Source organism: Balaenoptera borealis (genome assembly GCF_965194805.1).
Source record: "Balaenoptera borealis genome assembly, chromosome: 3".
NCBI classification, from domain to species: Eukaryota; Metazoa; Chordata; class Mammalia; order Artiodactyla; family Balaenopteridae; genus Balaenoptera; species Balaenoptera borealis.
In genome coordinates, this window is record NC_138866.1 from 78,906,998 (window position 1) to 78,920,255 (window position 13,258).

Here is a 13,258-nt window from a genome sequence, read left to right on the forward strand (position 1 = left end):
AAGTTCACATTTATCCCCATTAATGGGGATAAAGTCTTTTCCAGACTACCCATTGAAAACTCAGTGCTGTGAATTTACTTTAACCAACTTTGTACTGAAGTCATCTCTACCAGTCATTCTTCATTAAGATTCCTTTTACGTGGTTGGGGGAAAAAGTCAGTCAATGATTCATTCAATAATCACCAACTTCCTGCTGACTTTAAATCACGATTAGCTAAACCCTCTCCATCTACCAACCCACAGCCATCTATTCTCTTCCATTACAATGAGAGTTGCCTCTGATTTTTTCCAGCTTTTACTTTGTAATATTCCAATTCCATTTACTACTAAATTTTTTCTCACTAACAATATTCTAAATAAATAGTTCCATTCCATATGAGGCGTAATTTAAAGATATACTTTGCGTGTCATCTTACCACTCTGCTAGTGAACCCAGAGCACATGGAAGGTTATAAAGACAGTCCTTAACTTGGTTAAGGTTAGGATTTTTGGTTAAATGGTTAAATGTAGGATTTTTCAACTTTACGATGGTACAAAAGCAATACGCATTCAGTAAAAACTGTACTTCGACTTTTGAAGTCTCATCTTTTCCCAGGCTAGTGATACGTGGTCGATACTCTGTGTGATGCCCAGCAGAGAGCCACAGCTCCCAGTCAGTCACACGATCACAAGGGTTAACAACCAATACACTTAGAACCATTCTGTACCCATACAACCATTCTGTTTTTCACTTCCACACACTACAGAATTCAATAAACCACATAAGATATTCAACACTTTATCATAAAATACGCTTTGTGTTAGATGTTTTTGCCCAGTGGTAGCCTAATGTAAGTGTTCTAAGCACAGTTAAGGTCGGCTAGACTAAGCTATGATGATCAGTAGGTTAGGTGTATTAAATGAATTTATGACAGGATATTTTCAACTTATGTTATTTCAACATAAGCCTACTGTAAGTCAAGGAAGCTCTGTACGTTAATGATTCAGTACAAGGTAACTGTAATAATTCATATAGAAAAGCTGAAGATAGAAACTCCAGGGAATGAAATTATATCATGTACGTATTATATGTTATATAAAACAATCTGCTTTTTAAATCCCAACACCTCTAAAGATAGAAAGCTTAAAAAACTCACTTGCCTGACTGGCCACAAGGGATAAGAAAATACTTTCCTTTGGTAACAGAACACAACCTGCAAGGAAATTCTGCTTCTTCTTTTATAATATAGAAGTTATAGTATAGTTCCCACTCACCCTTAGTGAAAGAATTTTCTCTATTATTTAAAGTCAGAAATAGGAGGTTATTTTCTAAACATATAACTTCGAAAAAGCTATTATTATTAATCATCAGAAGCCCAGTACAAAATCCTAAAGTGTATGTTTACCCCTGATCCTCTACAGAACCTCCACAGGACCTGTTCTATTTCTTCCTATAAAATATTTCTAATCTCTATCTTCCCCACTTCACTTCCAGCATTACTTGGGTCTTAATCAGAGAAGGAAAGAAAATTCAAATATCTGACTGAAATAACTGCTCGCTCTTGCAGGGCTAATTCTAGTTAGTTCATTATTCATCTGTCCATCAATAAACCTTGAGTGAATGCTTATCAGAGGCACAGAGTTGTCCTGTGCTGAGGAACAATTAAAGGAACACAAAAGATATGACCTCTCCTCTCAAGAAGCTTACAAACAACCTATTTGGGCATAAAGAAAAAAAAGAAAAAGACAAAATAAATAGAAAACAACTGTAAAATGATATAAAAACAAAAATTCAATATACTGCCAGCACTGAGGAAGGAAGGAAGGAAGGAAGGAAGGAAGGAAGGAAGGAAGGAAGGAAGGAAGGAAGGATATTTAGTGCTAGATGCAGATTCAACTAAATTTACTGGGTGCCTACTTCATGCCAGGAACTATGATTAGGGTTTTCACTAATAATTCATCCTAAAATAATAGTAGAGCAAAAGCATGGAATCTTGAAAGAAGTTAAGTAAAGGGGATGATAAAACGATCTTACTAGAAAAGTAGTAATAGAGTTAGACAAGTGTTAATCTTGCCCTATTACATTTTAGCAGTTAATATCTATGGTTGTATGGGTATAATAAAAGAGTATAAAAAGCAAATCAGTGAATATTTTTCTTTTTTTAAAAGTCTGATTGGGAAAAAAAATTATAATTATGTGTGGTGATGGATGTTAAGTAAACTTATTGTGGTAATCATTTCACAATATATATATATATATACACCAAATCATTATGTTATACACCTAAAACTAATACAGTGCTACACATCAATTATATCTCAATTAAAAAAAAGATATTGTTGCTGTTTGAATTGTGTCGCTCCCAAATTCCTGTGCTAAAGTCCTAAAGGTCATTGCAGACATAATTAGTTAAGATGAGGTCATTAGGGTAAGGCCTTTATCCAGTATGATTGGTGTCCTTATTAAAAGAGGAAATCTGGACACTGACATGGGCACAGAGAAAAAACAGTTCTAAATGGGGACATTTCATGGGAGAAAAACTGAAAAAAGTAGCTAAAATAAGGTCTATGGATTATTTGTAGATGTCCTTATTACCACAGACAAATAAAAAGTAGAAATACATTGCTCTATGGCTCTCTCAAGTCTCACACATTTAGCTTACATCTAAGGTGGCTAAACTGGATGCTTTTAATAACAAAATTCATATATTATCATTTATTAATATATGTCTTACTTCCCAAGATCCAAGAAGCTGTACCTTATTTAACTGTGCATTGCCAACAACACTTGGAAAAGTGTTGTAGTAGAAGAGCAGTGCACTCTGAAGTAAGAGGATTCAAGTCTCAGCTCTGCAAGTTTATTCTAGCTATTTCACCTTGGACAAATTTATAAAACTCTAAGCTTCAGTATCTTTGTCTAATAAAACTTTCTAGGCGTTCTTGCGAGGAGTAAAGGATATGTAATCGAAAACACTTAGCATAGAACATAGCAGGTAATCAGTGCTAAAGATATATGAGTTCCTTTTATTGTTTGCATACTGCATACAATAGAATGCGATTATGAGGTTGGAGTTTCAGTCATTTAGAGAACTTTCTGATAGTTATACACTTACCTTGGTTTTCAGGTGGTCTTAGATTTGCTAAAGCAACAATCTGATGCCCAGCATCAATGCACTGCATCATATTATAACAGCTGTCCTTCCCACCACTAAAAAATAAATAAAGAAATAGATGAGACAAATATCAGGTTACTGACCATTATTTGACATAGACTCATTAGATATCGAAATAGAACACATTTTTTCAGCTTTTCAGAATATTTGAGGGACTATTTTACATTAGAATGCAAAAAACACATGTAATTTCCATAGCATACGCAACTGATCAAACGAATCTGATTATCTAAGGCTGCTACTCACAAGGGCTTATGAAATTATATGCCGTTATAACAAAGACTATGCTAAACAAAAAATGGTAACTCTTTGGTTTGTGATAGTGGCTTTGCTTAATATATAAAGTGTTTTGCAAATAAAATATGATTTAATTTTACATTTCAGTTAAACTATTATATATACTTCTCAGATGAAATTTTCTATGAAAAAGTAGGAAAAAACATCTGTTCTGTTCCACTTTAAGAACTCTAACAAGGGTCACCATCACCAATTAAAGGATCAAATTAAAGATCTGAGATCCAATCAAATGACAAAGTTTGATGTACTTGGTGGGTTCAAATTCTGTAGAGGTTGAAAGCAAAATGCTGAATTACACTGCTAAAGTTAAACATCAGTACTATCAGTACTTCATCTTTCAGCCATCACTACATATGATGGCAGGATAAGGCCTGAGTCATAAATCTAACAAACAGATTGACAGGAAATTCTAAATTCTGGTACCAAATCTACCTACCTGGCAAATCACTTATTCAAGACCAATAGTCATTCATCTATAACAAGGTTGAATGGCAACCTCTATACTATTTCAGTTTAGTGCTCTGTTGCATGTTTCTTCCTTTGTTTTATCTTTGTCTCTCTTCCTTTGTTTTATTCCTGTTTCCCTTCATTCTAATCTTTGCTAAAATCTGCAAATGTACCCCCAGATAATGTTTAGACCTATTTATAAACAAAGAAACCAAGAGACTGATTACCCTAGAAGTTGGCCATTTTGCCTTTTATTTTAGTTCCCAGCATTTGTCAGCCTCTACCATATTCTGATCAGTAACAATTGTCATTCCAGAACTTCTCAAGGGGAGGGAGACTGCAAGGGGCAAAGTGAAGTTACACATCATGCTCTCTCTCCTCAGCTTCTGATGTTTCCCCCAAGTACCTCTTTCACAACTTCTCCTATTGAACCTCACTGTTTTATTTCCCCAGGACAAGATGATGTAATTCTTTACAATATTTAGAATATTAAAGATTAAAGGGTATACAATCAGAACTTGTCCTTTTATTTTAAAATATGCTAAGATTTCAAATATGATTTTAAGATAGTATTTCCCAAATTGTGTTCTGTGGAACACTAGTGTCCAACAAGTACTCTAAGAACAAAAGGTTTTCAAGGTCAAATTACATTTGGAAAATGCTGAGTACCATACTCACTTCTTAGAACATCACAAAGTACATCAGCATGTTAGGACAGACATCCTTCACAAGATCAGAATTTCAGTTCCCAATTCTGGAATACCAAACTAAGTTACTCAATGTGCTTGGGTTCACATGCTTCATTATAAAATTAGAGAATGGTCTAACTAATCCTCAAGGTGTCATTCAACTGTAAAATTCAATGATGCAATCTTTTGTGTATTAGGAAAATATGCTCTTCATGGTCTAAAGATAATGTAAGAATCTTGGTTTCACTTATTCCCTAGAACACACACACATATCCCATCTCTTAGTGCACACACTAAATATATTTATTGCAAACAGATTCACTGTATTAAGTTTAAATCCAAATACATTCAAGTGTATATGCATACAAATGTATATATGTATTACGTATGCATTCATATTTGTATGTACATATTATGTTCTGTACTCCTACTTATGTCTTCCAACATTTATACAGATTTTACATTTTAGCAACAATTTTCCAACATTGCCTTTTTTTAAAAGTAATTTGCTTTTTTATTATAAAAGTAACATATGCACATTACAGAATATTTAGTGTAATGGATTATACCAATCTTCTTCTCTCCTTCCCTTCAACATTTCTGAGACTTTAGTTAAGTGTCTCACTTTAACGGTTAAACTTTTGGTAAACTGCATGTGGATATGAATTACTCATTTCCTGGACTGCTTTTTGTTCTTACTTATCTAGATCAAATGAAGTCCATAATGTTGGAAGCTTAATCACGTTGTTTACAGAAGAAATTCATTGAAAAAAAAATTATTTTGGCATTATAGTCCAGTATCCTAACAATGGCATTGAAGTAAAAGATGTTATATCGAGTCCTTAATAGGTCACACTATTGTCAGCCAGTATTAATTTCGTAGGTCACTGAACAAAAACTTTCATGAAATCTTCAATGGGCTTTGCATGGTTGCCCTCTATTCATCTCACTCTATACAGAGCCAAAACTCATCAAACAAATGTTCAAGTAGTCTAAATTCCCTTTTGCATTTTGTTGTTTTTTTCCCTTTTGCATTTTGTTGTTTTTTTCCCTTTTGCTTCAGTTTACAGAGTGAGTATGGAGACATTTAAGCTGACCAATCTTTGGTCGTCATAGGACTTAATTTAGACACCTAAACATGATGGGTTACTATAGATTTCAAACTCCTTTTGGAATATGGAGTATGTTACCGTAAGGTCACTTTTCTAAAAGCAATCATGAGTGTCCAAAGCAATGGCAACTGGATCTCAGATAAAACAGGATAATTCCATCTCTATCACTTGAGCACCAAAGTAAAACACATCTATGCCATAAACAGTCCAGTCACTATTGGGACGGCAGGCGAGGGAGAGGTGGTCTTTTAACGGAGGGGGCGGGGCTGGTAACAACTTAGGGAACCAGGCAGGGCCCGAGGACCAGCAGAAGGACTGAAGGGAACTATAAAAGAGGATGAAGAAAGAGAGAAAAGGGTGGGAGAGACTAAGTGGCGTCAAGCAGTGCCCCTCAAACTTCACAGCCCATTACAGTTTTTGAGAATCCGACCCCGAGTCGGGTCGGAGTAATTTAACCAGCTCTCGGGCGGTGAGAGCCAGACATCAGCAGTCGTTTTAAAGAGAAACCAATCTGAACCCAAGTTTGGGGCCCAGAAGACCCAGGAGGCGGCGACGGACAGAAAGGAGGAGCGCCAGCCCGGGACCGGGGACCAGCCGGACCGGGCGGTAGCCCGAAAGCTCCGCCTCTTCCTGCTACCGGGAGGACCCGCCGAGCCTCCGACACGCGGCTTCTGCAGGGACACCGTCAGTTCGGCGGTGGCGGCAGCTCCCGCCGCTCAGCAGAAAGGGACTGGAGACTAGCAGGGAGGAGGAAGGCGGCACCGGGGCGGTTACCTGATCAGAGCCGCGACCCTCATGCTGGGCGCAGCGCGCATGCGTGTGGCGGGGGCGGGGGCGGGGCGCCGCCGCCGCCGTGACGCGCGCAGGTCCTCGCCCGGGTGTTCCTTCCGCCGCCTGTCAGGCGACCGGTGCTGCGGCCCCTGCGGCCGCCCACGGGGCACCTGGGCGCGGAGTACGCGCCACGTTGGCGCCTAGTCCCTGAGGCAGGGACGTCCCGGCCCGGAAAAGAACGCTGTTTAGGCGCGGCCTAACCACCTAAGTGAGGGCACTGAAGCTGCCTGGGGAAGGGCAAGTCCCGCGTCGTCGCGCTCGGGCTCGGAGCCCTGGATTTGTTTGGGTAGGAGAATGTTCAAAGTCCTTTATGCCGCCCATTGAAACACTTGTGGACATGCAAAGGGAAAGCAAGTTGGTCTTTACTTCCTCAGCCACCCACCCACCCCTTCCCCAGAAAGAGCTGCACCCTTTAGCTTTTTAGCTTTTGTCTCCTCAGTGCTTCCAACTTACCTCTGGGGCCACTCCCAGGGCCGCTAGGCTCCCTGTGGTTTGGGCCCTTTGTGTAATAAGCTCAGAAGCTGATTAAGGTTCATCACCAAAGAGCAGTGTCCTTGCAGAAAGAAAATCTAGTTTCTAAATTTATTCACCAAGTATTTATTGAGTGCCTTTATTTACCTGGCGCTGTTTTAGGCTCTTGGGATACATCCGTGAATAAAACAATAACGTCCCGTGGGAGACTGCCAGGTGTGCTTTGCAAGGATAGAGCGGCAAAAATAAACAAAAAAAAAACACCAATCACCTCCCTCCGGGAGTTTACATGGGGGTGGGGAAAGCAGACAGTATACTGCCAAAAGGTTACATAGCGTGTTGAAACATGTTAAGTGCTATGAAAAAGAATGGAGCTTGAGAGGAATCAGGAAGGAGGTTGTCGGCCTGTTGGGAACAGACCCAACTGGTCCGCGGCCTGTTGGGAACTGGGCTGTACAGCGGGAGGTGAGCGGTGGGTGGGAGAGCCAGCCAGCAGAGCAAAGCTTCATCTGCTGCTCCCCTGTTGCTCGCATTACCGCCTGAGCCATCCCCCCACCCTCAATCCGTGGAAAAATTGTCTCCCACAAAAACCAGTCCCTGGTGCCAAAAAGGTTGGGGACCGCTGCTTTAGGCAGAAGAAAAAAACCAGAGCCGAGACCCTAGATGCATTATGTGTTTGTGGAAAAGCAAGGCTGGCCAGTGTGGCTGAAGCCTCAGAGTAGTGGGAGATGAGGTTCCGGTGATGGAGTGAGGGAGATCATATAGGTGTTACGGATACCATCCATGGTTCTTGACCTTGCCCAATCAATAGAAGGTGACAAGAAGCCAGACAAGAAATTCAGGCAAGCAGGGAGGAGCAAAAACAAGTAATAGTTTCCCTTGCTCGCTCCCCAGGGGTGGGGGTAGGGGCAGCTGGTTCCTTATATGGGATGAGGGTAGGGGGGGTGTCCAGGGGTTGGCCGGGAGTGGTGGCTTAGGTGGTTTGCCCACCCCTTTGGTGGTGTTGCGTGCAGGGGGCATGCACAGCACCCTGCTTTTGCTCCTGACACCCTGTTTTTGCTCCCAGCTCTTTTTTTGGTCTTTTGTATCTTGTTTTGTATAATTTGCCCCAACTGAGCATGCACGCAGTTATTTTTAGTCCTTTATAGTTTCCTTGTATTTTGTTGCTCAAGGAGCCGTTTGTCCATGTGAAAGTACTACAGCAGAGTGTACCATGTCCCAGCCTGTCTTAGTATTACCAACCCTTTCAAGTTGGGCTCCAACAAGGGTCCTCCTGCCTGGTTCATTCAGAAGCAAAGCAAAGCTTTGTTCTTTGGTCAAAGAACGGAGAGGTGTGAGCTCTCTCTCTAGAAGACAAGCTCTCCCCAACAGGCCATGGGCAGGGCAGCTTTATGAGGTTCTTGTCAATAGGGTGGGGCACAGTTGTGTTCCTGGGGGCACCTTAGACTTAAGTGCTGGGTGCAGCATTTGTGCACAGGGTATGTTGTCCCCATCTTGAATTGAGATGTTGTGCGCTAGGGCTTTTGCCCACGGCCCAGGCAATTTGGGGTGTCGGGCGCAGCAGTTTTGCACTGGGAACTCTGATTCCACGTGTTAGGTGCAAGGCCTCTGCACACGACCCCCTACAGGCAAGTGAAACTAGACTAAGCACAAAAGAAGAAGTTAGACCTTAACACCTAGATTCCATCTTATTTTTCCGTGGAACCCCAGTGGGCTTTGCCAGTGACATAGGTTCTTGTAGGCCGCTAAGGACTTCATCTTTTCCTTTGAAGTGAGTGACCGTTGCGGGATTTTGAACAGACATATGACTTAAAACTTTGAAAGAATGACACTGGGCTGTGTTGCGAATACACCTATTAGGAGGCTTTTACAATAATCCAGGAGAGAAATAATGGGGCCTGGAATCAGGATGGTACTGGTGACTTCACTGAGAAGTGGGAATGTACCAGATCTATTTTGAAGGTAGAGCCAATAGAATCACATGGACTAAACATTGGATGCGAGAGGAAGAAAACCATGAAGGATGATGTCACCATTATGAATTAAATAAATAAATATATGTAAGGGACTTGTACCCAGTAAGCATTCAATTTTATTATACTATTATGTTCTCATTAACTCTGCTATTCTTAGTATGGGTGACTAGAGCAGTGACAGTCTGCATACCAATTTCAGCATCTAAAATGCAGTTTTAAAGTTTTGTGATCATGGATATTTATGAAATGAGTCAAATATTTAAGGAGCTTGCAGTCTAGTTGGGGAGATAAGACAAATGCATGAAACAAATATTCACAATACAAGAGGGCATATTTTGAAAGTAACAAGTTATGTAATGCATATGACGAGAGTCTCATGCGTTGAATCCACAGGATAAATTCTAGAAACTTGAATGATGGGCAGAAATGAAGAGGAGGAATAGGTGGACCTTACAAACAAAGACAGATATAAGAATTCAGAGCATGTCACCCCAAAAATGCCACTTTGGCATACTGATTATTTTAAGTTAAGGGCACTTGAGAAATAGCAGGTGCAATAAGGGCATTCTGAACTCCTTTTTATTTCTGAAAGCAGGAGATAAAAGCCCAATGTAAAAGGTGCCTTCTCTGTACTTGGGAGAAAAAAAGATATTCTCTTCCAGAGATAGGAAATGGGGAATCAAGGCCAAAACTGTGCAAACAGAACTTGTTAAAAATATGGATTCTTATCTTCCTTTCGCCTCTCCGTATAGTTTAGTTACTTTTCTACAATTACCTCTCTTTGTTCAACCTACTATAAAAGCATGTAGGTTCTGCCATCTTTTGGGGGCTGGTGGGGAGGATCTTCATTCTGTTGTGAAGGCTCCCATGTCCATGTAAGAAATTTTAGTAAAACTTGTATGTTTTTTTTGCCAGTTAATCTGCCATAGGCGAGTTTAATTCTTAGCCAGAGAACCTAAGAGGGTAGAAGAGAATTTTTCCTCCCCTACAGGAATGAGTATGGTGTGTTCAGCAGTAGTGGGCAAACCTGCCTGATAAGTTGTAAGAGTATATAAGAGAGAAGGGAAAATAAGTTGGATGGATAAAATGATGCCAGATTATCCAGTGTCATGGAAAGCCAAAATGAGGAATTTCAACACCAGTATTTTTAAGGAAATGCTTTAATTTACTTTGAAACAAATATACTAATCCTGAACATAGTAACATACTAATATTGAAACTTCACAAAGTATTTTTAAAAAGACTCACAAGTTAATAAGGAGAACTCATTTTTAAGTAGTCAATCCACTTGTCGATAAGTAATTTGCCCAAACTTCAAGAAAAGTTGGCTTAGCAGGACCCCTATATGCATAGCATTCTACATGGATAGTGTAAAGGTAGCTGCAGCCCAATCAGTGTCAACAAGATAACAGATTTTATATCAGCATAGTCTAAAGTAATTCTTTTTATAATATATTGAAATGACTTGCCCAAGATTTGCCTTTCAAAGGCATTGTGAGCTCACTTCCTACAATCTCAAACTGTTATAAATGACTATGTATTAGTTTATAAAGCCAACAAAATAGGTGAATGGAAAATCAGCCTCAAAAAATCTCAGTTCCTTGCCAGTTTACTTAGGGGAGACTCTTCATAGCCAAATACTGTTGCTGGTAATAAAAAGTTGCAAGCTGTCACTGAATTCTGCTTCCTTGGCAGCACATCTCAATGATGTACTGATTGATAGAGATTCAGATAATCAAATCAAAAACCCTATAGGTAGATACTCCTCAGAGATCTTGAGAGGATTTATCAATACAACTCAAGCCAGTGCATCTCTCTGAAGTCATGCCATACACGGAATCATTGGAAGATTTCCTGGTGAGGATTTAGGAAAAAAGGAATTAAGTGATTATTTGGAAGATTTAAGGACATCGTTACATGAGTGTCTGATGCATTTATATTAATAATGACAACTTATATGGGCCAGGCACTCTCCTAAGTGTTTTAGGTATAGTGACGTAACTATCACAGCAAATATATGAAGTAGGATACATTGTTATTCCCATTTGCAGATGAGAAAACTGAGCACAAAGAGGTTAAATAAGCTGCCTGTTTTAGTCAGTTTGGACTGTTTTAACAAAATACCATAGTGTAGGTGGCTTAAATAACAGACTTTTTTACAGTTCTGGAGGCTGGAAAGTCTGAAATCAGAATATCAACATGGTCTGGTTCTGATGAGAGCTCTCTTCCTGGTCTGTGGATGGATGTACCTTCACGTGGTGGGGAGAGCCTTTTCTTATAAGAGCACCAATCCCATTCATGAGGGTCCAATGTCATGACTTAATTACCTCCAAAAGGCCCCACCTCCAAACACCGTCATATTGGGGATTAGAGCTTTAACATACGAATTTTGGAGTAACACAAACATTCAGTCTGTAGCACTGCCTTGAATCCTAGAGCTAATAAGTGGCAAAATCAAGATTCAAACCCAGGCAGCCTATCTCTAAAGTCTATGCTCTTAACCACTGTACTATATCTGCAACTGAAAAGGCCAGCTTGTTATTTTGGCAAATATATCCTATTTCCAAAATATGTTTGGAAGGATATTGCCATCATTCACTTCCTGAATTTCCTTTTTCTATGCTTCCAAGCTGACCAATACTTTTTCTGAAAGACACAAATTTTTTTTTTAATTGGAGTATAGTTGCTTTACAATGTTGTGTTAGTTTCTGCCGTACAGCAAAGTGAATCAGCTTTATGCATACATATATCCCCTCTTTTTTGGATTTCCTTCCCATTTTGGTTATCACAGAACATTGAGTAGAGTTCCCTGTGCTATACAGTCAGTTCTCATTAGTTATCTATTTTATACATAATGTATATATGTCAATCCCAATCTCCCAATCCGTCCCACCTCCTCCCTTCCCCCCTTGGTATTCATACATTTGTTCTCTATGTCTGTGTCTCTATTTCTGCTTTGCAAATAAGTTCATCTATACCATTTTTCTAGATTCCATATATATGCATTAATATACGATATTTGTTTTTCTCTTTCTGACTTACTTCACTCTGTATGACAGTCTCTAGGTCCATTCACGTCTCTGCAAATGGCACAATTTTGTTCCTTTTTATGGCTGAGTAATATTCCATTGCATATATGTACTACATCTTCTTTATCCATTCCTCTGTTGATGGGCATTTAGGTTGCTTCCATGTCCTGGCTATTGTAAATAGTGCTGCAGTGAACATTGGGGTGCATGTATCTTTTTGTATTATGGTTTTGTCTGGGTATATGTCCAAGAGTGGGATTGCTGGATCATATGATAGTTCTGTTTTTAGTTTTTTAAGGACCCTCCATACTGTTCTCCATAGTGACTGTATCAATTTACATTTCCGCCAACAGTGTAAGAGAGTTCCCTTTTCTCCACACCCTCTCCAGCATTTATTGTTTGTAGATTTTTTTGATGATGGCCATTCTGACCAGTGTGAAGTGATACCTCATTGTAGTTTTGATTTGCCTTTCTCGAATAATTAGTGATGTTGAGCATCTTTTCATGTGTTCGTTGGCCATTTGTATGTCTTCTTTGGAGAAATGTCTATTTAGGTCTTCTGCCCGTTTTTTGATTGGGTTGTTTGTTTTTTTGATATTGAGCTGCATGAGCTGTTTGTATATTTATTTTGGAGACTAATCCCTTGTCAGTTGCTTCATTTGCAAATATTTTCTCCCATTCTGAGGGTTGTCTTTTCGTCTTGTTTATGGTTTCCTCTGCTGTGCAAAAGTTTTTAAGTTTAATTAGGTCCCATTTGTTTATTTTTGTTTTTATTTCATTACTCTAGGATGTGGGTCAGAAAAGATCTTGCTGTGATTTATGTAAAAAACTGTTCTTCCTATGTTTTCCTCTAAGAGTTTTATAGTGTCTGGTCTTACATTTAGGTCTCTAATCCATTTTGAGTTTACTTTTGTGTATGGTGTTAGGGAGTGTTCTAATTTTATTCTTTCACATGTAGCTGTCCAGTTTTCCCAGTACCACTTATTGAAGAGACTGTCTTTTCTGCATTGTATATTCTTGCCTCCTTTGTCATAGATTAGGTGACCATAGATGCATGGGTTTTTCTCTGGGCTTTCTATCCTGTTCCATTGATCTATATTTCTGTTTTTGTGCCAGTACCATACTGTTTTGATTACTGTAGCTTTGTAGCATTGTCTGAAGTCAGGGAGCCTGGTTCCCCCATCTCCGTTTTTCTTTCTCAAGATTGCTTTGGCTATTCGGGGTCTTTTGTGTTTCCATACAAATTGTAAAATT

At 39.5% G+C, this 13,258-nt stretch overlaps 1 protein-coding gene across 5 annotated transcripts in view; it reads right to left on the bottom strand.

Moving 5' to 3' along the window:
* The window catches only part of DPH6 (diphthamine biosynthesis 6), a 445,312-nt gene extending 438,502 nt beyond the window's left edge, over window positions 1–6,810 (bottom strand). For all 5 annotated transcript variants that reach the window (XM_082384997.1, XM_082384998.1, XM_082384999.1 and 2 more), the window contains exons 1-2: window positions 6,472–6,810; window positions 3,093–3,187 (exon numbers count right to left, since the gene is read on the bottom strand). In XM_082384997.1, the coding sequence (XP_082241123.1) occupies window positions 3,093–3,187; window positions 6,472–6,512 (136 nt within the window). In that variant the 5' untranslated portion in view covers window positions 6,513–6,810. The remainder of the gene's footprint in view (window positions 1–3,092; window positions 3,188–6,471) is intronic.
* Between the last annotated feature and the right edge of the window lie 6,448 nt (window positions 6,811–13,258).